The 26,151-nt window shown below is 50.0% G+C and overlaps 2 protein-coding genes across 9 annotated transcripts in view; one reads left to right on the forward strand and one right to left on the reverse strand.

The window, feature by feature from the left end:
- AKNA (AT-hook transcription factor) overlaps positions 1-8,945 on the forward strand; it is a 57,170-nt gene extending 48,225 nt beyond the window's left edge. For all 8 annotated transcript variants that reach the window (XM_070459238.1, XM_070459237.1, XM_020906687.2 and 5 more), the window contains 4 exons: positions 1,948-2,043; positions 3,722-3,838; positions 4,091-4,283; positions 7,777-8,945. In XM_070459238.1, the coding sequence (XP_070315339.1) occupies positions 1,948-2,043; positions 3,722-3,838; positions 4,091-4,283; positions 7,777-8,035 (665 nt within the window). In that variant the 3' untranslated portion in view covers positions 8,036-8,945. The remainder of the gene's footprint in view (positions 1-1,947; positions 2,044-3,721; positions 3,839-4,090; positions 4,284-7,776) is intronic.
- Positions 8,946-11,072: 2,127 nt separating this feature from the next.
- Positions 11,073-14,625, reverse strand: ORM1 (orosomucoid 1). The gene is made up of 6 exons (XM_020906680.2): positions 14,335-14,625; positions 13,806-13,948; positions 13,497-13,567; positions 12,624-12,731; positions 12,382-12,485; positions 11,073-11,247 (listed from the first exon to the last, which is right to left on the reverse strand). The coding sequence occupies exons 1-6, from the start codon at positions 14,500-14,502 to the stop codon at positions 11,182-11,184; spliced, it is 660 nt and encodes a 219-aa protein (XP_020762339.2). The 5' UTR covers positions 14,503-14,625; the 3' UTR covers positions 11,073-11,181.
- Positions 14,626-26,151: the final 11,526 nt, after the last annotated feature.

Raw genomic sequence — 26,151 nt, forward strand, 5'->3', positions numbered from 1 at the left:
CAGGAGGCATCAGCACATTGCTTGTGGTGACACATAGTAGGATTTCAAAGTGCATTACATTAAATATAACCTAGTTTCCCAGGTGGTCAATTCTACCTGCCAGTTCAGGAGACATGGAAGATGTGGGTTTGACCCTTGGGTTGGGAAGATCCCCTGGAGTTCAGTTCAGTTACTTCAGTTGCTCAGTCATGTCCGACTCTTTGCAACCCCATGGACTGCAGCATGCCAGGGCTCCCTGTCCATCACCAACTCCCGGAGTTTACTCAAACTCATGTCCATGGAGTTGGTGATGCCATCCAACCATCTCATCCTCTGTCGTCCCTTCTCTTCCTGCCTTCAGTCTTCCCCAGCATCAGGATCTTTTCAAATAAGTCAACTCTTCTCATGAGGTGGCCAAAGTATTGGAGTTTCAGCTTCAGCATCAGTCCTTCCAATGAACATTCAGGACTGATTTCCTTTAGGATGGACTGGTTGGATCTCCTTGCAGTCCAAGGGACTCTCAAGAGTCTTCTCCAACACCACAGTTCAAAAGCATCAATTCTTCAGTGCTCAGCTTTTGTTGTAGTCCAACCCTCACATCCGTACATGACCACTGGAAAAACCACAGCTTTGACTAGACAGACCTTTGTTGGCAAAGTAATGTCTCTGCTTTTTAATATGCTGTCTAGGTTGGTCATAACTTTCCTTCCAAGGAGCAAGTGTCTTTTAATTTCATGGCTGCAGTCCCCATCTGTAGTGATTTCGGAGCCCCCCAAAATAAAGTCTGTCACTGTTTCCACTGTTCCCCCATCTATTTGCCGTGAAGTGATGGGACCTATTCCCCGGAGGAGGAAATGGCAATGCCTCCCAGCGCTCTCGCCTGGAGAATCCCACGGACAGAGGAGCCTGGGGGGCTACAGCCCACGGGGTCACAAAGAGTCGGACATGACATCACGCCCACAGGTCAAATATTAAATATGGATACGGTTCCTACTTTCATGAATCTGACTGCACAGCAGAGAAGACAGTAACAAATAAGCAATTACAGTAAGCATGTAAATTACAGTGAGTAAATTACAGACTTGGCGCTCACCCATACATCGCTGGGAAGGAGGGCGGTTAACCTCAGATCCAGAAGGCTGAGCGATGCAGACAAAGCAGGAAATGAGATACACATCTCCCAACGGAGCAAATAGACACTGAGGCTTAGAAGTGAAAACAACAGCGTGTCCAGAAGCACCAGTGCAACACACACGGAGTCTAAAGTGGAGACCCTGTATGGCAGAGGACAGAGAAAAAAATAATGAATCAGGCATCATCCCAAAGGTCTTATGTGAGACTCAGAGATGGATAAGGCAGGGAATAGTGGGGCTGAGTGCAGACCCAAGAGTCTTTCCGATTTTTTGATAACCTTGAGCTCCTGACATCTGCTGAGTGCAGGGCAGAATACATGGATACAGCCCCACTCAGTCCTCCCAAGCAGCCTGTGAAACCCACAGCATGACTCTTCCCGTTTCCCAGCCACGTGAAGCATAGAGAAAACACCACTGACTCCAAGCCCAAGCCTTTGTAATCCTAACCAGCAAGCTGGGGTCTGGGGAGAACCATCATGCTTTGTCATTGCTTATCCTGTCTCCCTGCCTGCTTTCCAGTCCTGGCTGAGCTTGGGTTTGTTGACTTTTTTCCCGTATGTCAAGAGCTAGGCAGTTGGTTCCAAATAGGATCTGAGATGAAACAGGAGTCTGGAAAGAGCTTACAATAAACGGACAGATAAATGTGTTTTATCTCTATGTGTATGTGTACATGCACACTTATGTATCTACATATTTACGCACATGTTGTGTGTGCATGAGAAAATGAGGGGGAGATTGTTAAACCATCTGGAGGAAGAGGAGAGAGATTTGTATTCTAAATCATCCCCCGTTCTGCATCCACGCACAGCTGATGCTGTTCTGCTTTCTTCCCCAGGCCAGGAGTACTATGTTCTGACACCCAAGGCTGTCTCAAGAAGCAGTGCCCTGGTCTGCTGTCCCCACTGCCGACCCCCTAGGACAGAGGATCCAGGTAGGGGGTGGTACCTGGGGAAGCAGCCAGGGCTATAAGGCTGCCGCTTCTTGCCCTTGGTTGGGGGGCAGGGGTGCAGTTGGGCCGGACATAGATTGCCCTGAACTCAGTGGTGGGTCAACGTACAGACGACAGCAGGACTTTTTTAGACTTCTCAGCTTTCCCAGAGTGTCCTGCCCTCACACCTGTTTCTCCAGGTGCTTTGCCTGAAGCCACTCTCCTTCACCTTGACGTGGAGAAACCATGAACATGATTTCAGAAGTTCCTGATGCGGGCAGGGGAGTGAGCAGTAGGCAGGCTGACAGCGATGATTACCTTATCTCCCCTCTGTCTACCTTCTGCCCTCCCCACCCCCTCCCCCAAACCCAAGGGTTTCGGGGGTGAGTAGTGGGGAGAGCAGTGGCCTGAGAATGTGGACCCCAAGTTCTAGTCCCGCTTCTGCCACTGACGTGCTGTGTGACATCAGACAATTCCTTAACTACTCTGAGCCTTGGGCTCCATATCTATAATGAAAGGTCTGGAGATGGTCTCTGAGGCCCTTTCTAGCAGTGATGATGATAATGATAGCGCTGTCGTTTGTGAAGCCCTTACTTAGCAACATGCTAAGGGTTTTACAAGCATTATCCTCACAACCCCATGAAGTAGGTTTTGTCCATTTTATTACCATACCCATGAAACTGAGCCTCAGAGAGGTCAAGTGACTTGCCAAAGCACACACAGCTCATAAGTGGTAAAGCCAGCTAGTTCAGTGGCTTGTTGGATTCAATCAATTAATAAATGAAGACTCTGAGCAGAGGGCCTGGTTCATGAGATGCCTCTCACCATCATGGTTACCAACAACATTGTTGTTTGAACCCTGGTGTTTGTGACTCTAAAGCCCTGGCTCTTCACCACTATATTTCTGTGCTTTTGCTAGAGTCCCAGCAGGCCTACTCACTTATTCATTATTCAGCATCCTCTTATACTGGGCTCTGGGCCTTGCCCCTGACAAATTCAGCTTAGCAGACAAAACTGAAAGGTCAGAACGAGGATGGGAGAGCACAGAGTGGGGCTGGAGAGCCCATAACTCAGCCCAGGGGGCGGGAGGGCTTCCCAGAGGGAGTGATGCTGAGCTGAGGCCTGAAGGAGAGGCAGGTGGACCCTGGAATTCTCCCAGATGCGGTGTTGAGGATTTGCACGGGAAGAGAACCAGGGTGCCCACACTCCTGCTCACTTAGACTTCCACTGACCTGCCTGGTGCCCAGGGGCCTTTGTGGACCAGTCCCTCCTGGAGAATGGGCCTGTGTCACTGTGGAGAACGGCCACAGATACAGGGGCTGGAGACAGGAGAGCCAGGCTTGAGATCAGACAGAGGACCGCTGCTTCCTAGCTCCGAGACAGCAGATTATTCAACCTATTAGAGCCTCAGTTTCTCCATCTGTAAAATGGGGAAGTGATCATACTAGCTAGTCCAGTGGCTTGTTGGATTCGATCAGTTAATGCATGAAGACCCTGAGCAGCGGGCCCGGCCATGAGATGCCTCTCGTTGTCATGGTTACCATCAACGTTGTCACCTACTGGAGGCGGCTTGTCTCCTCTGCAGTGGTCCCTGAGGGGAGCTCAGTGCCGTGGGAGGCCTGTGGGGGGGCCTGATGACTTAGACATCATCCTCTCCTGACCTCCCTGCCTCCTCTTCCAGGTGATGCTGTCACCAGGGACCCCCTGGGACCGTCTCGCAGTGAGACCTTGCGATGTCCCCTGTGTAGTCAAGTTGGGTCCCCCTCTGAGGGGGATGGCCCAGACTCAGCCACCTCTGGTAGGACCGATGCTCCGTCTCTTCCCCCCTGCTCCCCTGGATTTGGGTTTGGGGCCCTGGGAGGGGGTTTATCTGGGGTGGCAGCTCGCCCAGTCTGGGGAAGAGCAAACTGGATGAGAGCTGGCTTCCCAAAGCGAGGCACTCCCTGCGTGGCCAGCTCCCCGTCTAGCTCCAGTGGGGCGGGCGGGGCTGGGGGGCCCTCTGTTCTCCGCCAGGTTGTGAGACTGTGTCTCCGCGGTCCCTCCCTGACAGCGCCAGAAAAGGCCGCCACCAGGAGAAATGCACCTTCAACATCCAGCCCCAAGCGGAGGAGCAAGCGGGCAGGGTCGCCGTCCCGGCCGCCCCCTGGATTGTGGTATCTGGCTGCCGCGCCCTCAGCACCAGCCCCTCCTGCCTTTGCCTACATCTCCTCGGTTCCCGTCCTGCCTTATCCATCAGCCACTGTGTAAGAACCTTCCCTTCCAGCCCTCTTGGCCTGTCTGAATTGCTTAATAGTTAGCATTCAGCCCTGAGCTGGGTAGCTGAGAACTCAGCACTGAGTACTCCTGTGTTTCTCCCACAACACTCAGATAGTCACTCAACAAACCTGGAATGCTGTTTGGGTACCAGGGAGACTGCTTGACCCTGGGGACCCAACAGTGAAGGAGCCTGGCAGAGGGCCTTGCCCTCATGGGGACTTAGAACCCTAATCATTTCCCATTTCCTTGTAGGTCTTCTCAGCAAGCAACTAATGCCGTCGCTTAAAAAAAAAAAAACTTTCTTTTTAGAACAGTTTTAGATTTATAGAGAAAAGGAGCAGATAAGACAGAGAGTTCTCATATACAGCCCAAACACCGTTTCCTCTGATGCTAACATCTCACCTTGATGTGGTAACCTTTCCAGGGAGCACAATGGTAAAGAATCTGCCTGCCAGTGCAGGAGATGCAAGAGACTTGGATCAATCCCTGGGTCAGGAAGACCCGCTGGAGAAGGAAATGGCAACCCACTCCAGGATTCTTGCCTGGAAAATTCCATGGACAGAGAAGCCTGGTGGTCCATGGGGTTGCAAAGAGTCGGACACAACAGGGCAGCTAACACACACGCACACCTTGATATGGTCCATGTGCAGTTAGTGAGCCGTTACTAATACATGGTTATTAAATACAGTCCACAGTTTATTTAGGCCTCTTTAGTTTTTTCCTGAAGTCCTTTTTCTGTTCCAGGATCGCCTGCCCCAAGGTACCACATACATTTAGTTGTCGCATCTCCCAGGCTCCTCCTGGCTGAGACAGTTTCTCAGACTTTCCTTGTTCTCGATGGTCTTGACAGTTCAGAGGCATACCGGTCTGGTCCGTGTTAGGATGAGCAATCACTGTTTGCATGTTACATTTGGAGGTAGCATCAGTTAAGACGAAAGACACAGGAGTCGAGGTGGAAAAGGCTTAGGTTTTAGAATCAGAGCAGCGCTGGAATCCTGTCTGCCGTTTATTATCCGTGGCCTTGTGTAAAGCTACTTCCAGGCTTAGGTTTTAGAATCAGAGCGGCGCTGGAATCCTGTCTGCCGTTTATTATTGCTGTGGCCTTGGTAAAGCTACTTCCTCTCTGAGCCTCAGTTTCGCTCTCTGTTAAATGGGGTCAGAGTCTCGGTCACATACAGTTTGTATGAGGATTAGATGAGGCAAGGGGGCAAGAACCCCACGAGATGTTTGCGGGGTGTGTAGTGCCTGCTAGACGTGTGCTTTGCTGAATAAACCGCAGCTGTGTCATCGCCACGGATGCTGCTACTGTTCAATATTGTCAGTAAGAAGAAAAATGAGGGAAGGTGCTTTCAACAAGACAGGATTGTGCAGGGAAAAAAAAAAAAGCCCAGACCCTGGAATTAGGAGATTTGTCTTCTTCTCCAGAGTGTTGTCAGTAGTTCTATACCAGTTTCCTTTGCTGTAAAATAAGTGGGTCAGGGCGGCCAGTAACAGTGCTGCTAATACTGCTGAAATTGGGACTGATGACTGTTTCTCCACCGGCCAGTCAAGCAGGACTGAATATGCTCGGTGGTTCAGCCAGGAACGCCTTAGAAAGCTGAGTGGGCCTGTGCTGCCACCTGCTGGCCAGCTGCCTTATAACCTCTGAACTAGAGGTTATCGTTTTCTTTCTAGTCCGGCTTTCTAGCTTCTAGCAAATGTTTCCGTTTAGCGAAGTTTTCTGGTTGTTGTTTGTTCTGTTTTGTAGCATCTGCCCTATGGGAAATTCAGGGTAACTTTCAGGTCAATCTGGTCATCAGAGTATCAGAAGGCAGGGGTGTGTGGGAATCCAGGAGTTACACCAGCTCAGGGAGAGAACTGGGTTCAAGAAACCCATTCATTCATTTGGTTCAGATAATATGTATCAGGATCTACTGGGAGCTAAGTAGCTGTGGGTTTAAATCGCGTACTGCCCCAGCCCCCTGATTCTGGGAGAATCCTCAGTAGCTGTTATTTACAGAGCGGCAGACATCCAGAGCTTTTGGCCTGAGTTTTCCTATGGCTCTACCCGGGGAGGTAGCTCAGTGTGGCTGCTTTCGGGGGGAAGTGGAGCCCTTGAAAGTGAAGTCGCTTGTTCATGGTTGTGCGGGTGGCCAAGAGGAATGATCAGGGTTTGGGGCAGCCTTCTGCATCCCTTAGCTTCTCTGAGCTTCACTTCACTCATCTGTAAAATAAGCATATAAGGACCTACGAAATAAATGAGATAGTGCTAGTAAAGCACTTATGTCAGAGCCTGGCCTGTGGGTACCAAAGATGAAGATTCCAGCCCTGGGCTAGGCCTTGGGTTTAACTGCTTGAGCAACAGTCAAACTGCCTTCCAAGCTAGCGGCACCATTTCACATTCCCACCAGCAGTGTATTGAGGGTTCCAGTCTCTCACCGCCTCCCACAAAACTCACTGCTATCTGTCTTTGTTTTTAGGCAACCCAGTGGGTGGGGAGTGTGTGAAGTGGCATCTTGTGTAGTTTTGATTTGCGTTTCCCTGATGGCTGATGATACTGAGCATCTTTTCCTGTGCTTGTTGGCCATCTGTTTATCTTGTTTGGAGAGACATCTGTTCAGATTCTAGCATAGTCCTTTTGTCACACTGTGCAATAATGCAAATGAGAAAGAAGGATCAGGAGTAAGACCGGAGTTTACCGCAGCCCATGCAAAACACCAGCGAATGTCTCCAGCCAGGTCTTCCTAAACCCATTCCTGCTCCATTTATGCAAAATACTTCTTTGTCCCCATCTTTCACTTTGTCCCTCTCTAGACACTGTATTCCACGTCACAGGTGCCACCGCTTCTTGCCCAGCACTAGTCTCCTTGAACCCTAAACTTGGGCATCTTTGGATGAATGCAGAAGTCACTTCTTGGAGAAATCTGTGCTTCATCTCGTGGCTCCTCTGGCCATTTTCCCCAGGACTTTTAAACAACACCCCACATTCTTGCAGGACCAGGCTGGGAAGGACGCACTTCCACCCCCTGCTCTGGGTTGAGAGGAGCCAGACCATCGAGCTCCTGCAGAATCCTAATTATTGTCGTCACGCTTCTCCATCACTCCACACCTGACAAATAGGAATTCCATGGTGAAGGAGTCTTGCTCCAGAACCTGGGGTGGTCCCAGTCTCCCTGAGACCAGTCTTCCAGACTCGAAGCTCCAGGAAGGCAGCAGGCAGTGTTGTTCATTCACCACGGTAACCCCAGGCCGCAGCACACCAGTTGGTACTTAGTATAAGGTCAATACATATTTGTTCAATGAGTGGATAGATGGATAGGTGACCGTGTTCGAGCACTATTCTGGCTTCATCCCTCCAACACATCCCTTGGCGGGGGGTATTTTTCCCATTTTGGAGGTGAAGAGGCTGAGACTCAGAATGTAGGGGCCAAGGACCGAGCCGGACCTGAGACGCCCCAAGGCATCTCCGTGGCCGGGGAACTCACCCATCTCTCCCCGCAGGTACTACGCGCCGGCACCTACCTCAGCCCCCTCTGTCCGCGCAGCCAATGAGTGGCCCCCCGCCGCCCGCTCCGGGCCAGCCCGGGGCCCCCGGCACTCCGTCCAGCTGGACCTGAAGGACCTGGAGGAGCTCAACAAAGCCCTGAGCCGGGCAGTCGAGGCCGCCGAGAGCGTCCGCTCCACCACCCAGCACATGAGCCGCTCGCTGTCGGCCGAGCTGCGCCAGGCCCGCGGCCTGCGGGGCTCCTGCCTCTTCTGACTGTGCTTGAGGCTCAGGGACACGCGGCGGGCAGGGGCCTGGCGGTCCCCTGTCGCCCCCCTGGCCCAGGCCAGAGGGTGCTGAGCCACTCCCAGAGGCCCCGCAGACCCTCACGAGGAAGGCTCCCTGCGCCCCGGGCCGGCCTTCTCAGCCTCCGTGTTTCCAAAACGGAAGGAGTGTCAGCGGGAGACTCAGAGAAGTCACTTCCTAGCCTTGAAGGAGGTTGAGGCTGGGACTGAGGCCACCCTCTGCCCAGACGCCGTCTCTGGGAGGCCCCTGGCCTGCACGGGTCCATCTCCAGCTAATAATATGTATTTTATATACTATGGACAGGTTTTTTTTTTTTTTTTTAACTGAGGCATTTTTCTGTCCTTCAATCCTTCTTAGGAGGCCAGATAAGAGAGGACAGGGCCAGGGTCCCTGGTGAAAATTTGTCCCCCACCTGTGACCAGCTGCTCCAGGGTAGTTGTCTCTGGGAAGGACGTGGCTGTGGACCTTCCTGCTGGTGACTAGTGGTCGGTCCATGGGGTACTTTGAGGCCATTGGAATATCTTAGAAGCGCCCAGCTTCCCCATGGTCAAGAGGCCTTTCCCACGGGCTTGCTGCAATGGAGACACCCCATAGGGGGCCCCAGAAAACTGTCCACCACGGTCCCCCCTCAGTACCTCATGCCGAGACCCCTGGCTCTCCCCTCGGACCCCTGTGGGGTTGGGCCAGTGGCCAGCTTCCTGCCAGCTCCTGGTGTGTGCCCCTGAGGCCAGGCCTTCTGCTCCCCGACCCTGTAGCAGCTCAGACCTCAGCTTTTCTGGAATGTGTGTGCATCACTGATATTTGTATATGTGGGGCATTAAAAAAAAATCTATTTTCGTTATGAGAGCAAATAAAGAAGAGTGAATATTGATCTTTAAAACTGTTTTGTTTTTATTTTTTGGCCATGCCCCGTGGCATGTGGGATCTTAGTTCCCTGACCTGGGACTGAACCCGTGCCCCCTGCAGTGGCAGCACGGAGTCCTAACACTGGCCCATCATGGAAGTCCCTAAATGGTAATCTTAAGAAATGGAGGTCAAAGAACACCCCAAACAGTCCCAAACCCACCCACATCTGTCGTGTATGTCATCCACTTGTGGTTTCTAAGGTCACGTTAGGGTGCAAAAGATTCGGTGCTGAGCAGAGCCCTGTCCCCGGAGGACAGGTTGGGTGCACATTTCCAGACTCTACCCATCTGCCTTCCTTCTCCAACTTTACCCACTCAGAACCATGAAACTTTCCGCTGGAGGGGGTCTGCGAGGCGAGGCCGTCTGGCCAAGCCTCTTTTGTGAGACATTGTGAGCAAATTGGTGTCTGGATGAGCCCGAGCCTGGACTCTCTTTACAGTGCTCCTTATGACACCAAACAACAGCTGCTATTGACTGAGCATCTCCTAGATGCCGATCCTTGAGCTAAGTGTGCCCCCCATTTTATCGATGAGGAGACCGAGGTTCCGTCTACCGGAACTTGTGATGGTCTGAGTCCACAGTCCATGTTCTTTGTGACTGTTTTACTCTCCCTAAACCTCCATGCCATTTTCTCCCCGACTCCTGCTTCCTCTTCCCTTGGCCTTTTCTTCAGTCTTCCCCACCTCTCAGCTCACTTGCTTCTCCAGAACCCATTTCGATTTCATTTTTCAGCTGATCCTTCTCAGGAGAGTTGACAATGGCATCTTGCTGAGAGGAAGGATTTCTTGTAGGTTCTGAGCCTCCAGGCCCACACCCTCGTGGGAAGTGGATGGGAAGGGGGAGTGCAAGGTAGGGACCCAGGACAGTGTCTCCAGCCTCAGTGCCCCAGGCACAGCATGGCTGCAGCTTTGGACAAAGGATGCTGGAGTCTTGGGGGTGTGGCTCTTTGGAGGATGCAGGTGGGTGAGCCACAGGACTGGGTTTCAGGAGCCAGGGTTATGGTCCTCTCACTCCAGATGGCTTAGGACCTGTGCACACAGAATACTTGAATTATTCAGTGCAACTTCTCTGCCACCTGCATCGTGCCGCTTCTCTCACGTGACCACATATCGCAGAGGCCTTGGGTCTGGAAGGAGAACAGCCTTCTTTTTTATTTTTTTTAATGTTTGTCTATTTATTTATTTGGCTGCACTGGGGCCTTAGTTGCTGCACGTGGGATCTTTGTTGCTGCATGTGGGATAGTTCCCTGACCAGGGACAGAACCCAGGCCCCCTGCATTGGGAGCATGGAGTCTTAGCCACTGGACCACCGGGGAAGTCCCAGACACCCGCCTTCCTTGCTGAACTCCTGGCTTCAGACTCTCAGTCCTCTCTACACCTCTAAGTGGGTCTGCCTTGGACATGGCTCCATGGAGAGCACTCCAATCACATACCCAGTTGTCTGGATTTGAGAGACCCTCCTTACCCCAGGGGTCCTTTCTTCCTCCTGCGTGACAGGCGGGCACTCTGGAGCCACCTCAAGGAGACACACAGTCCCTCTGGCCTGGCCCTGAGTCCTCTGAGCCTCCTGCATCCGGCCCCTGCCCTGGCCCAGGCACCTGCCTCTTCCAGGATGCTCATAGAAGACTCCGAGCTGGTCTCCCTGCCCCCTGCCTTGCCCCTCCCAACTCACCTCCCCAGATGGCCAGGGTGACATCTATTAATAAAGTAAGGACCCTGGTGCCTGGCGCCACACTCCTGAGTCTTCACCACCCTCTATCTACATGACCTCCTGCTCACGGCCCTCTGTCTCGATATTCCTTAAACAGATCTTTGGCCTCAGTGGGAACAGCAGGTGCTATCAAGCTCTCATCTCTCTAGAGGCGTTCAGGTGCCCCTTCCGGGTAGCCTTCCCAGACTCCCCACCAGAAGGAACCTCCCCCGTGCGGGGGTCCCTTGGTGCTCAAAGCATGTGGCTGTCTGTTCTGGCACATGTGCTGGGGATTACAGCAAAGGCCCTCCAACCAGGGATCGGCTCAGGGCAGTTGATCAGCCAGGGCTGACCTCAGTTGACTCAGGCAGGCACATGAATGAATGGATGAATGAACGCGCAAAGGGCAATCTGACTGTACCAAAACAAACTTTATTGATGCAGCTGAGGGAACTGAGGTACAAAGGGTGAGCAGGGGGCCGAGGGTGGGCCCTCGTAGCCCCCCAGATCCTGACCCAATACTAGGACGCTTCCGTCTCCTTCTTCCTTTCCTCCTCATGCTGCTTCTCCAGCGGCCCACACACATCCTGATGGGAGAAGACTGTGTGGTCAGGGAAGGGAGGGGTGGGCTGGGCAGGAGGCAGGGCCGACTGAGCCCAGGAAACCGATGCGCCAGGCCTGGCAGTGGGCACGGAGCGGGGGTGAGGGGAGGGGCCGGCCAGAGAGAGACTCAGGGTCTTCGGAGGGGAATGAGCTCTGGACTGTGGCACCAGCCCAGGCAGAGCTCCTGCTGGGTGACCTTGGGCAGGTCATTTTCTCTCCGCATCTCAGCTCATTCACCACTGAAACAGAGGCTCAAACCCTCAACAACGGGCACGTCTGAGCACTTATTCCCTGTCTGCCCTTCTGTTGAGCTCCTGGATTCCTCACACCGTTTTGAAGATGATGAGAGGGAGGTTCAGGGTGGCCTGGGGCCTGTCCCCCAGCCAGCAGATGGGGGAGGTAGGCTGCTGGCCGCCGGGACCAACTCCGGGGCTTGTGTTCATAAGCTCTTTTCCGAAGTTCCCAAAAATGGGGGGTGGTGATTTGTGCCACAGGCGGTCATGGGAAATGACCTTCAGTGGCAGGCAGATGGAGATGTTTTCATTTTAACAATCATGAAAGTATTTCACATATATCAAAAAAGGGTAGCCAGCTTATCAGCTCTGTGACTTCAGATATTGCACAGGACAAGACCAAGGAAAGCCTTTCATTTAACACAGATTTAAAGGAAAGCATTAAGAGGATACAGAAAATTCTCAGTTAAAGCAAAAATCAGGACAGTGGTCCTGGACTTGCAGTTTGGGTGACTCCAAAACCATAAGACCTATTGCCCATCACACGGGCATTAGAGGCCTGGGGTGTGGCAGGCAGCAGCTGTAAATGATCATTTCCTGTATGTGTCTCTTTTCCATTTGCCACAACTTGACTCTGCTCTTCCCCTCCTGCTAGGTTTTCCAGTCCCCCCACGTGCTCCAGGCATCCTCCCTGATTTCCCAGTGACTTTTCCCTCCTGGACACTCATCCATCCCCTGGGGGTTCTGCAGGGAAGCCGGTGCTTGAACAAGATGTCCTGTCTTTCTGTGCAGACTTGACTGACAGCTTGCCTCTCTAGGCCTCTGAGGCTGCCCACGGGGGGACCACCCTCAGGGTGAGCACCACCCCATCCTCCTTGCACTCACCTTCTTCTCGTCGCTGTATGTGATTTCTGATTCCTGGATGCCTATGCACTTGATGACATCTAAGAACTCTTTCTTCTGCTCCTGGGTCACCTCCGGCTTGTCAGCTACAAGAGGGAACAAGGGGGCTGGGATGCTGGGAGGCCCAAGTGGGAGGCCAGGGAGGGCTGGGGTTCTGGGGATCTAGCTCGGGAGTGGTGGTCCTGGGGTGAGGCTTGGGGGGAGTGGGGGTTTGGGACATCTACCATAGAAAGACACCCCCACGTTCTTTATGCCATTCCAGGAGGCAGCAAGCATGAAGGTCCTGAGGTGCTTGTTGAGCAGCAGATCAGCAAAGTGTTCTCTGTCCGACTCTGAAAAAGAAAGCCTCTGGTGAGACCACGGGAAACCACAACGGTTCCCATCTCATGGGCGAGGAACGGGGATGTGCCCAAGGCCAGACAGCCGATCCGGGAAGGCCAGGGGTCCCCTGGGGCCGCTGGTCCCTCGCTTCTGCCGTGTGCCAGGCTCTGCACTGAGTGCCCTCCATGTGTACAATCTTAGGAGCCTCACGTGGACCGTGGTTGTCAAGGCCTTTATCTCCCCGTCTTATAGATGAGGAAACCAGACTCAGACAGGAGCCTCTGGGCTGCAAAGTGACATCTGTCCAATTCCATCGGCTCCTACTGGGTGCCCTCTTCAGTGTTAGTGGGACATGGGTGAAGTCACTGCCTGCCCCATACAGGCTCCTACCTTTAGCTCCCAGAAGATATGGAATAATTGACTGAGACGTAGGACTGGAGCCAACCTGGGGTTTAGGTCCTAGTTCTAATTGTAAGCTGTGTGACCTCGGGGAAACGCCTTGACGTCTCTGTTTCTCTGTTTCCCCATCTGAACACTATGATGTCCTCCTGGGGTTGTTAGTGAGTATGAAGGGGATTAACTGCAAAGCTCTTCAAACAGTGCCTGGCACACAGCAAGAACTTGAAAATGCTGGCAGTTATTACTGATTATTTGCTGTGTGCAGGTACTAGGACCACAGAGATATAAGAAGTCCTCTGGGCCCCCTCCTTGAGGCTGGACAACCCACCATCTCCCCACTCCACAGAACAGTCCTCCACCTGAAGGCTGGCTCTCACCAATTTTAGACATGGTCCCATTCTGACGATAGATGTTTATGGTGCTGCGGTTGTAGATGCACTTGTCCGCACTACAGCCAGATAGAAGCGGGGAGAAAAACAGTAAGACGGTCAAAGAGAAGTGCACGATCACCCATCGCAGTCAACGAGTCAGATGACGATTAGAGTCAGTGTCCCCTCCCCTCCCCCCTGCAATTCCATCAATGGGGAGGCTGAGGCTGAGGCCAGGAGGAAAGCTGGACTCGCTCGAGGTTTTTCTGCAGCTGGGAGTGAGAGCCAGAAGCTAGGGCTGGCAGTGTGGGCTCTCACATGGTCTGGTACTCTCTGACGATCAGCTTGTCCTCCGCATGCCTGGGCTCGAAGTAAAAGAAAGCCGCCTGGATCGTTCTAGCCGACTCATTGTACTCGGGGTTTCGGAAAGCGGAGCCGATATAAAACCACTTGCCAGTGAGCTGGGGAGAAGCCAGGAAATGATGATGGAGCCGAATCCTTGACAGTCAGCTGGGATAAGACTTAGCAGATCTCTGCTCTGCTTTTGCAAACAAGGAGACTGGGGCCCCAGGCGAGGAGCGATCATACAAGAGCTCACTCAGGGAACCAGGTGTCTCCCCAAATGCCCCCCAACCCCTGGGCAGCCCCTCCCCGCCTAGGACAGAATTGTTCTCTGCTCAGGGAACTTGCAAGGAGACGTCTGAATTTGGAGGCAGAAAAATGCCTCTGCAGGCCAGTCGGAATGTCAGCCCAGGCCCCAGGAGAGAAAAGGAGGGTATCAGGCGGGCAAAAGAAAGCCCAGGGAGGGAAGCAGCTGCCCACGGTGCTCAGGGAATCAGGCACTTACCCAGTCCATGGTGGCATTGGTAATGGGCGCCACAGTTGTTAGGTTGGCGCACTCGGGGCTCTGGGCATCCAGCAGGGGAAGGAGGCTCAGGAGAGTGAGAGCCCAAAGCAGAGCCATGCTGAGACCAGGAGACACCTGCAGCCAAGCAAGCTGGTGGTTGGAAGGCATCAGTGACTTTTATAAAGGAGTTGTGGGCGGGTCCCTAGGACCCAGCTGTGACACAATCTGGCAAACTCTTGTGAAATGTCTTGCACAAATCCTTCCATCCGTCCTGCAAAGCCAGCTGTAGGTAAAGCTTGCAAGCCTGGGTCTAATTTGGGTCCCTAACCTGGAGGAGTTACCAGGGTCCAAAGGTTTGGACCTGAGTGGCACTAGTTAATGTGTTTAGATAATGATCCAGGGGCCTGTAAACAAAGTCTCCTGTGTTCATTCAATTCCTATTCTATTAAACGCCAAGACTTAAAGGTCAGTCAGTCAGTTCAGTCACTCAGTTGTATCTGACTCTGCAACCCCATGGACTGCAGCATGCCAGGCCTCCCTGTTCATCAACAATTCCTGGAGTTTACTCAAACTCATGTCCATGGAGTCGGTGATGCCATCCAACCATCTCATCCTCTGTCATCCCCTTCTCCTCCTGCCTTCAATGTTTCCAAGCATCAGGGTCTTTTCTAGTGAATCAGTTCTTCAAATCAGGTGGCCAAAGAATTGGAGTTTCAGTTTCAGCATCAGTCCTTCCAATGAATATTCAGGACTGATTTCCTTTAGGATGGACAGGTTGGATCTCCTTGCAGTCCAAGGGACTCTCAAGAGTCTTCTCCAACACCACAGTTCAAAAGCATCAATTCTTTGGCGCTCAGCTTTCTTTATAACTCAACTCTTTTAAAGGATCCAGCTGTAAATTGAGTGCTGAAGGCAACTCAGAGAGTTCCCAGGCGAGTGTGGTGTATACGGGAATGAGAGGGGGAGGGTTTTAGGGGTAGAATGTGTGGGCAAACGTGGGATCAATCCCAAATGAGTGTGGGGAAAACTGAACAAAAATCCAGAGGGGCCCCAACTGAATCCTGGAGGCAGGGACATTTCCAAAAGAAAGGGATCTCTAAGTCGAATGTCTATTTCCAGTATTGAGTGAGTGAGAGAAAGTCGCTCAGTCTATCCGACTTTTTGTGACCCCATGGACTATGCAGTCCATGGAATTTTCCAGGCCAGAATACTGGAGTGGGTAGCCATTCCCTTCTCCTGGGGATCTTCCCAACCTACAGATCGAGCCCAGGTCTTCTGCACTGCAGGCAGACTCTTTACCGTCTGAGCCACCAGGGGAGCACATGTATTGGGTTGGCCAAAAAGTCCACTCGAGTTTTTCTGTAAGATGTTACGGGAGATGGATGAATATTCTGGCCTAGCTGATACCACTTAAAGCACCTCTCAACATCTAAAATAGGAAACGGTCTCTGTGTTTTCTCCACCCCCTGCTGGTTGAGCAGCGAGCTTGCCTCTGTTTTCCCGCATATGTTCTCAGTCCTGGAACAATGCCCAGCAAGGAGCAGACACTCAGTATAAACCATGGAATAAATAATTCCACTGCTCATTTGCATTTCTATGTGATGGAGTCAAATCTTTATTTGTATAAATAGATTCCAAAAATATTATTATGATAGGCTTACCATTTTGTTTTCTTATTCATTGCATACATTTGAATAATTTTTCCTGTGGCAGTGTAGCCAGCAGTTGTAATTTGAATGGATGAATAACCTTTCATTTACTTCCTGGATTCTAACTTCCCTAAACATGTCCTCTCTTTATACCTAGAGCATTTTATTTTGTTTTTTTTTTTCTTCCAACTTTATTGAGATGCAGTTGCCGATAGCATTTTAGATTGTAATTTTTCCTCTGAAGATACGTCAGAGACCATCCAAATTCCTTTCAAGAGAAAGAAAAGCATATGTCTTTAAAAATACAAGATTTTAATGATATTTAAAAGCTCCCCCCAATAAATAAAAATAAATAGCCCCCAAGCTACAAACAATTCAGGTATCTGTCAAAAGGAAAATGGAAAAACAAACTGTGGTATTTTTATACAATGGAATAATACTTAGCAACAAAAAAAGAATGAACTACAGCTATATATAGCAATGTAAATGAATTTCAAAAACATGCTGAACAAAAGAAACCAGACTCAGGCTTCCCTGATGGTCCAGTGGTTGGGAATCCACCTGCCAATTCAGGGAACATAAGTTCAACCCCTGGTCCAGGAAGATCCCACAAGCAGCGGGAGAAGTGAGCCCATGTGCCACAGCTACCGAGAACACGCTCTAGAGCTGGTTCTCTGCAACAGTGAGGAGCCCACGCACCAGAGGGAAGGGTTGCCCTGCTCACTGCAAATAGAGAAAGCCAGTGAACAGCAATGCAGACCCAGTGCAGCCCCCCCCGTTCCCCCCCCCCAAAAAAGAAAGGTGCTAGATTGAACAGCTCAGGGACTGGACTTCCCTGGTGTTTCCGTTGCTAAGACTCCATGCTCCTGATGAGGGGGCCTGGATTCCACCCTGGTCAGGAAACTAGATCCTACATGCCTCAACTAAGAGTTCACATGCCACGCAAAATCCCACATGTTGTAATTAAGATCCCAGCTGCTGCAACTCACACTTGGTGCAGTCAAATAAATAAATAAACATTTAAAAAAAAACAACCCAGCACACAGACTCTGTAATTCCACTTATATGAAGTTCGAGAACAGCCAAAACTAATTATAATGGTAGAAATCAGATCAGTGGTTGCCTTGACAATTTGCCCAAGGATGCGAGAGAACTTTTTGAAGTAGATGACCATGTTGTATATTTTCATTCTGGTGGTGGTTACACACATATTGATATGTACATTTGTGAAACTCTTTGAGCTGGAAACTGAAAACGTGTGAATTTTATTGTATGCTGTGCATGCTAAGTCATTTCAGTCGTGTTCAATTCTTTGCGACCCCATGGACATAGCCCACCAGGTTCCTCTGTCTATGAGATTCTCTAGGCAAGAATGCTGGAGTGGGTTGCCATGCCCTCCTCCAGGGGATCTTCCCTACCCAGGGATTGAACTCGCGTCTCCTGTGACTCCTGCATTGCAGGGGGTTTCTTTTACCCCTGAGCCACTGGGGAAGCCCTCATTGTATGCCTAGTATACCTCAATTGAGTTGATTAAAAAAAAAAAAACTTCTCCCCCAAAAGAGAGAAAGCAAAAACATCACAAATCAAAAAGCACTAACAACGTTTAATGCTGCCCCGATATGGCAATGCAGAAATGAGTCTCTCCCTCCACGTCCTTGTCAGAACTAGAACTTCCCTTCTTTTTCTTTTTTTATCAGCTCAGTTAGTGTCTTGAACTTGCATTGCTCTAACTGGAGTCTTGCAAACACGAGTGGAGCTCTTCAAGAGGGAACAATGCAGGGAAGGGAGAGGGCGATACAGGAACAATCAAGACAGTCTGTGTGACTGGAGCGTGTGATGGGGCCAGAGGGTCGAGGGCTGATGCTGGGGGAGGGGACCTTGGTGGGAACCCAAGCTGAGAGCGCGGAAACCAGGCCGAGGAGTGTGCAGTGTCCTCTGAGGGTACTGGGGAGAAAGGGAAAGATTTTAAGTGAGGTGTGTATGGAGGGGTAGTCTCAGACTTGCCCTTTAGAGAGAGCCCACTGTCTGCAGTGAGAAGAACAGGGGGCCGGGAGGACAAGCACCAGAGAATGGACTTGGTGGAGCAGCTGGGCAGGTGCAGTGGTCCAGGTGTGAGATGATGGGAGTGGGCAGTTTCAAGACACTGTGTAAGGACATGCTGGACACCGTGTGGGGACACCTGCTACCATTGGACCTGGGCCAATGACGTTCTTACCTGGAACCCAGATCTTTCCAGGTCCCCACATATCACACACACATGGACACACACTCACACACGAGTTCACACACCGACGCACAAGTACCTCTGTCCCTTGGGATCTGCTGCCCAGGCACAGGGTAACCCATAACCCTAAGTGCTTTTTGTCACAGCCAACTATGTTCAGAGCCCAGGGGAACAAGTCTTCCCATCTTGTACTCTATCCTTGAAACACCAGGTGCTCTTCCCAAACATCCTGAGGTTTTGAAGGTGATGCTACTGCTGACACGGGAGATAGCAGTAGGATTAGGACGGTCTGTGTGGTTGGAGCATATGATGGGGTCAGAGTGATGAAGGCTGATGCCTCCATCACTGCAGACCCACTTCAGAGTCCAGGGAAGATTTGAGTGGACTTCGAGGTAGAGAAACCTAGCAGGACCCTGCAAGGCCCTCCTAGGTAAAATAAAAACCCCTCCATTTCTTGCTGATAGGAAGAAAAAAGGGGGGTGTGGTAGGAACTTCTCTGAGTTCCAAAGAGCAGGCTCAAGCAGTTAATGATTAAGACAACAGGGACACTGGACTCCTACTCCCTCCGGAAGGGATGTAGATAACAATTTGATGTTTATCTTTGAGTTGTTTTGCAGAAACTAAGACCTGTACCCAGGTGGAGGATGGGGATGACATCCTGACCACGAGCACGTAGACCCCAGACTAGTTGGAACCAGAAAGCTGATGATAGAGATTTCTGAAACAACCCCCTGTTACCTCCCCACCAACCAATCAGAAGATTCACGAGCTGATCACTCATCCTACATCTCTCTTCTTTTCACCCTTCCTGCCTTTAAAAACTTTGTGCCCCAGCCAGCTAACCAGCTAACCAGATGGACTTGAGACTGGTCTAAGTCTCCATTCTCCGTGTTGGCACCTCCTCAATTAGCTTTCTCTGCTCCAGACTCTGATGTCTCCATTTGACCTCACTGTGTGTGGGGTGTAGGAGCTTTGATCTGACTACAGAAAAAAACAGATTAATTACCTTTCTCAGTTTAATTAATTAACTTTCTCATTCCTCCCTCTCTACATAAGGCCATGCTTTCTTACCACATTAGCCCTTGCTTCCCAATAGTAATGAGAAACCACTTTTTTTTTTGCAACCTGTGGTTGGAGAGGCCCTCCTGAATTAGAAATAGGCAGTATTTGCAGCAGTTGCATGTGGTAGCCAAGAGATATTTTGCAAGATATTTGCAACATGAAATCATTCATGTTCCTCTTAAATTCATGTATAGGTAGACATAACACCCATTAGGCATGGATCTGATTCTTGGCATCAGCAACTCAAGGCTGAATGCTAACATGGCGAATGATTTATAGCTTCAAAAACTTTTGAACAAGTCTTAATCCAGTGATTAAATTTCCAAAATGTTGAAGAGTCAGTTTTATTTAAAAACTTTTGATGTATGATGTTTAGTTATCTAGAACAGTGTGGTCTGCGGGCCTTCATTTTTTCATGCACAGAAATGCTACGGTTGCCCCCCGTGTGGGCAAAGGGTGAACAGGGAGAGCCAGTAAACAGCAGGACTCGGTCTTTCTTTCGTCCAGAGCAATTCAGCTCCGGCCTGACCTGCATGCCTCCTGAAGCAAAACCATAGATAGTGGTTGTGATATACAGGAAGTGCCTACATACAAACCTGCAAGTTGTGAACATGTGTTCCATCAGCATCAGGCGTGAAATTGCACCTTGCCCTCCATCTCCTAAGATCCTTCAGCTCTACCATCTTCCACCTCTTCTCACCCCTCCAGTCACTGGCTCTTGGCTGTTCACGTGACGCCAGCCCCGGTATGCCAGCTGCTGTACTATATTACTGTACTTTTCAAGGTACTGTGCTGTGAGATTTAAAATGCTTTCTTTATTTTTTGTGTTTGTTTTTTCATGTATTATTTGTGTGAAAGGTAATATAAACTTACTACAGTACAGTACTATATAGCCAGTTGTGTTAGCTGAGTACCTAGGCTCACTTTGTTGGACTTACGAATATACCAGACTTACAAAGGCACTCTCTGAACAGACCTCATTCGTATGTAGGGGACTGACTGTCATAAGAAACATATGCTTGATCTCTACCTCCATTTCTGGTAACACAGGTCAGAAAACTCCTGGGATCTCCAAAGTGATACTTGTCCTTTTAGACTAATGAGATGTCCCTTGGCTGGGGGCTCCTGGATACCCTCAGAATGGACTGACTTTGTGATTAGAGGGTTGAAATTTTCAGCTCCACCCCCTCATCTCTGGGAAGAGAACTGGTGCTGGAGATTGACTTGGTCACTAATGATGAATGATGATTTAATCAACCATGCCCAGGTAAGGGTGCTTTCAATGAACTCCTAAATGATGGAGTTAGGACATGTGGAGGTGCTGGGTAGGTGGCCAATCCAAAGAAGTCATGGAAGCCCTGTGCTGTTTCCCACATATCTTGCCCTCACTGCTATCTGACTATTCCTGAATTGTATCCTTTTATACTAAACTGGTAATCTAGTAAGTAAATGATCTATTGAATTCTGTGAGCTGTTCTAATAAATGGTCAAACCCAAAGAAGGGGTTATGGGAGTCTGTGACTTATAGCTGGTGGGTTGGAAGCACAGAGGACAACCTGGACTTGTGACTGCCTTTGCAATGGGGACAGGCTTGTGGGTCTGAGGCCTTAACCTGCAGGATCTGATGCTCACCCTGATTAGTGTTGAAACCGAGTCCCCCTAAATCCAAGTGTCCTTACTGAGTTTATAATGAATCTCTCTATCCAAACTTTTATTTCCTTTCTTGTTCAACCCCTCTTTCCCTCAGGATTGAGGGGTATCAAGGAAAAGGGGAGATTGAAACTGAGAAGGACTCTGCAGGGTCTTTGCACCTTTCTAAGCCTTTCCTCGAGTTCCAAAGAGCAGGCTTAAGCAGTCAATAACTAGGACAATATAGACACAGGACTCCTAGTCCCTCCAGAAGGGATGTAGACAGCAATTTGATGCTTACCTTTGAGTTGTTCTGCAGAAACTAAGACCTGTACCCAGGTGGAGGATGGGGACAACATGCTGACCATAAGCATGTAGATCCTAGACTAGTTGAAATCAAAAGCTTGATGATCAAGATTTCTGAAACATCTCCCTGTTACCCCACCACAAACAAATCAGAAGAAGGTCTATGAGCTGATCATGCCTCCCAAGACCCTCTCCCCTAACACTTTCTTTTAAAACCCTTGCTGAACGCCATTGGGGAGTTCTAGTCTTTTGAGTATGAGTTGCCCACTCCTCTCGCTTGGTGCCTGCAATAAATGCTGGACTTTGCTTCACCACAACCCAGTGCCAGTAGATTGGCTTTGCTGTGTATATGGCAAGTAGACCCAAGTTTGGTTCTATAACAGTACCAGGACTGAACTGAATTGTAGGACACCCAGTTGGTGTCTCGGGCTTCCCAAGTGTCCAGTGGTGAAGAATCCATCTGCCAGTGCAGAAAACACAGGGGACCTGGGTTCAATCCCCGGATCAGGAAGATCTCCTGGAGAAGGAAATGGCAACCCACTCCGGTATTCTTGCCTGGAGAATCCCATGGACAGAGGAGCCTGGTGGGCTACAGTCCACGGGGTTGCAAAGAATCGGACACAACTGAGCAATTGAGCGTACACGCAGTTGGTGTCTGGAAAGTCAGAGAACTGCTTGGTGTGGGAGAAAATTCACACACTTTGTGGCCATAAGTATGTGAGCAGAGGAGAGAGAAATGAAAGTTTCCCTTCCAGGGAGTAAGTAGAGTGCCTCCCCTGGGAAGGAGTGAGTGGTCCTCACCAGTCTCACCCCCAGGCTGCCCCATGTGGCAGGCAGGGGTATGTCTCACTCTCCTCCCAAGAAGCCATGCAAGTAGTTTCTCCAAGCACACCCAGCACTCATCTTCACACAGCACAATTTTCTCCACCTGTTTATTAATACATTTCAAGGATGGTTTGGAACCTCCATGAACTGAGGTCTTAAGCAGCCCTCCACAGCCTGCCCTTCCATCTGTCCCTGGCACAATGTCAAGAGAAGTTTGGCAGGAAAGAGACAGAAAAGCAATCAGGGCAGTGTAGGGTGCTGGTAAAGGAGTTGTCCTGGTTTTGCTGTTCAATTGCTAAGTCGTGTCTGACTCTTTGCAACCCCATGGACTGCAGCCTGCCAGGCTTTCCCAGCCCACCATCTCCCGGAGTTTGCCCAAGTTCATGTCCACTGAATCGGTGATGCCATCCAACCATCTCATCCTCTGTCGCCCACTTCTCCTTCTGCCTTCAATCTTTCCCAGCTTCAGGGTCTTTTCCAGGGAGTCAGTTTGTTTGCATCAGGTGGCCAAACTACAGGAGCTTAAGCTTCAGCATCAGTCTTTCCAAAGAGTATTCGGGGTTGATTTCCCCAAATTGACTGGTTTGATCTTGCTGTCCAAGGGATTCTCAAGAGCCTTCTCCAGCACCACAGTTTGAAAGCATCAATTCTTTGGTGCTCAGCCTTCTTTATTGTCCAGCTCTCACATCCGTACATGACTACTGAAAAGACCATAGCCTTGACTATACCGATCTTTGTTGGCAAAGTGATGTCTTTGCTTTTTAACACACTGTCTAGGTTTGTCATAGCTTTCCTGACAAGAAGCAACCATCTTCTAATTTCACGCCTGCAGTCACCAACCACAGTGATTTCAGAGCCCAGGAAGAGGAAATCTGTCACTGCTTCCAACTTTTCCCCTTCTATTTGCCACGAAGTTATGGGACCAGATGTCCTAGTTTTACTACTTGCTAACTGTGTGACCTTGGGCAAGTTATCTAACTTCTCTTGTCTCAATTTCCCTAGCTGTAAAGTGGGGATAATAGTAATAAATTCTACTCATTGGATTGTTATGTGCATTCAATCTGTTCACATTTAGATGAACTAAATATTAGATGAAACAAACTTGCTTCTAAGGGTTCTCCTATTATAATAGTCATCACCATCTGTTTAATGAGAAGTGGGGTGGTGAGGAAGGAAAGACAGACTCCTGCATTACATAAATACTTCAGTTGATAGCAAGTTACATCCCCCTTCTCAAGATACCAACATGCAAAAATATGTCTCTATTAGATTCAGGAAATATCTCCCCACCCCACATTAGATAAATGAGAAAACCAGTGACCTGGGTCAGGAAGATGCCCTGGAGAAGAAATTGGCAACTCACTCCAGTATTCTTGCCTGAAAAACTCCCATGGACAGAGGAGCCTGGAGGGCTACAGTCCACGGGGTCGCAAAGAATCGGACACGAGTTAGTGACTAACATACACACGGAGGGTTAAGGTGACATGGTAACCAGGGAAAGGCACCAGTCTGAAATGATTCACTTCCTAAGAAAACCACTTTGTACGTATTTCTGGCCATTTTATACGAGCCAGGGCTGAGCTCTCTGTCTGACAACTCATACGTGATCTTCTGCATGAGCCGACACAAGAACACACCAGCAGAGCAAACAGTCTGCATTAAGAACTTTGTGTCTGGACTGAGGAAATACCCCCAAAATATTTGCCCAAGTCCAGATCCTGTTTTGTGATCTTGTGTAACTTTTGTAACCTCTTTGGACTTTAGTTCCCTCATCGGAAGAGCCAGGGCAATAACATGTGTCTCCGAGACTGTGCGTGAGATGAACACGGGTCACATTCCACATGCCTCCTGGTTCACAGAAAGTGTGCAAGTAACCACTGTTATTTTGAAGGGTGTTATTAGGGGTTGAACCATATGAAAACTGTGGATTTCAGAGATTAAAAAAAATTGAATATCATTCCATTTCACTTGGCTCATCCAACTATTGTATGAATAGAACAATCACCTGGTCTGTGGTTGGCAACCAGAGAAAGACAAGTCACCCCCATTTTGCTGGGGAAAAGCGGAGACCCAGAGAGAATGACTTGCCCAGGGCCACGTGACAGTTGGAAGCTGAGACTGGAATCCACCTGCCGGCCTCCCCACTTCTCCCCCATCCCTCTCTCACTTACCCAGCACCAGGCTGCTGGCCATTGTGAAATATGGCTGTCCTTGGCTAGGGCTTGATTCGCGGGGGACAGAGTGAACACAGGCCTGGGCTTTCCCCTGGGGATGTCCACCTTAGCTGTGTCGGGAAGAGCTGTCTTCTGTCCCTGACACTCTCTACCTGCCCTTGCTGGGAACAAGCTGGCCCCATTTCAGTGGCTTCCCCGGTCGGGTCACAGAGGCCTCCTTGGAAGGGAGCCTGTGCCGAGGGTGCTGAGCGGCGCAGCTTTAGCATACCTCCTCTTCTCTTTTCCCTCTGGCCCTTCTTCCTGCCTCTCTCACCTTTCACATCTTCACAGCTGGTGACTCTCCGGAACACAGACTGGGTTGCACACCTCTGTCCTGTCCTCAGTTTGGTCAGTTGCCCCTGGACAGCTCTGCTCAAGTGCCCCATCACAGCACAGACTCCATCTGGCCAATGTAAACCCTGCTCTCCTCTACAAACCTGTGGCTTGTCCTATTCCTAACCCAATATCCCAGGCTTCCCCTGACCCTCTGGTACCACTTTGAACTACTTGTATGCAAGCGTGCTAAGTCGCTTCAGTCGTGTCTGACTCTCTGCGACCCTATGGACTGTAGCCTTCCAGAACCCTCTGTTCACGGGCTTCTCCAGGCAAGAACACTGGAGTGGGTTGCCAAGCACTCCTCCAAGGGATCTTCCCGGCCCTGGGATTGAACCTGTGTCTTTTACGTCTCCTGCATGGGCAAGCAGGTTCTTTACCACCAGTGCCACCTGGGACTCCTTGCTCCTCCCCAGATATGCAGTGCTTCTTTACTTCCAGGCCTTAACTGTTCCCTCTCTTCCCAATGCCTTTCCCTGCCTGACTAACCTCTATTCATTCTCTCTTAGCCTTAGCTTGTGATGATTCATTTTATGTCAATTGAACTGAACCATGAGGTACCTCTTTGTCGAACAGGAGAGTGTATCTAGGATGTGAAAATCTCCAAGCCCTTCCAGACCACAAACCCTGGGCTCCATGGATGGAAGTCTTAGAGTCACAGCAGGACAGAGGCTCCAGGAGCTCGTAGTCTGGGACAGATGCCAGGATGGGGAGGGTAGAGAAGACCCAGTTGTGGACTGATAACCTAGAACCTTACAGCTAGTCTTTAAAACATAAAATCCTGGATATGAGCTCAGCTTCTCATGATTTGTTCTTTCTTGCAAATGAGAAGGGCAGAAATGTTCTGATTTCTTCAACATCCCAGGAAAGGAGGAACAAGCTAAAGTACTCTGAACTGAGTCAGGAGATATGGATTTCAGGTCTGGCGGATAAAAGTATACACCAGATACTGAATGGGACGTGTGTATGTGTGCATGTGTGTGTGTGTGTGTGTGCTCAGTTGCTTGGTCGGGTCCGACTCTTTGGGACCCCATGGACTGTAGCCCAGCAAACTCCTCTGTTCATGGAATTTTCCAGCAAGAGTACTGGAACAGTTTGCCATTTACAACTCCAAGGGATCGCCCTGACCTAGGGGTTGAACCCTTATCTCTTGCGTCTCCTGCATCGGCAGGAGGATTCTTCACCACTAGAGCCACCTGGGGAGTCCCGATACTGTTTACCTGAAATTCAAATTCATCTGTGTGTCTGTATATCTATTCACTGACTCTGGCTAACTCTGTCTGCCAGGTTCTCACTCGCTTCTTCCAAAGCAGGTGCTGCGGGGGCTTCTCTCAAGAATCTCACAGCTAAGAACTGTTCACATTGAAGCACTACTAATAATCACCAAAAGATGGAAACAACCCACGGGTTATCAATGCATGAATGAATAAGCGGAATTTGGTCTATCCACATAATGAAATACTATTCAGCTGTGAAAAAGAATGCAGCCTTGATCCATGCTATAAGGTGAAAACATCATGCTGCATGAAAGCATTCATTCACAAGAGGTCAGATATCGTTAAGATTCCATTTACAC

This window comes from Odocoileus virginianus, chromosome 31 (genome assembly GCF_023699985.2).
Source record: "Odocoileus virginianus isolate 20LAN1187 ecotype Illinois chromosome 31, Ovbor_1.2, whole genome shotgun sequence".
NCBI classification, from domain to species: domain Eukaryota; kingdom Metazoa; phylum Chordata; class Mammalia; order Artiodactyla; family Cervidae; genus Odocoileus; species Odocoileus virginianus.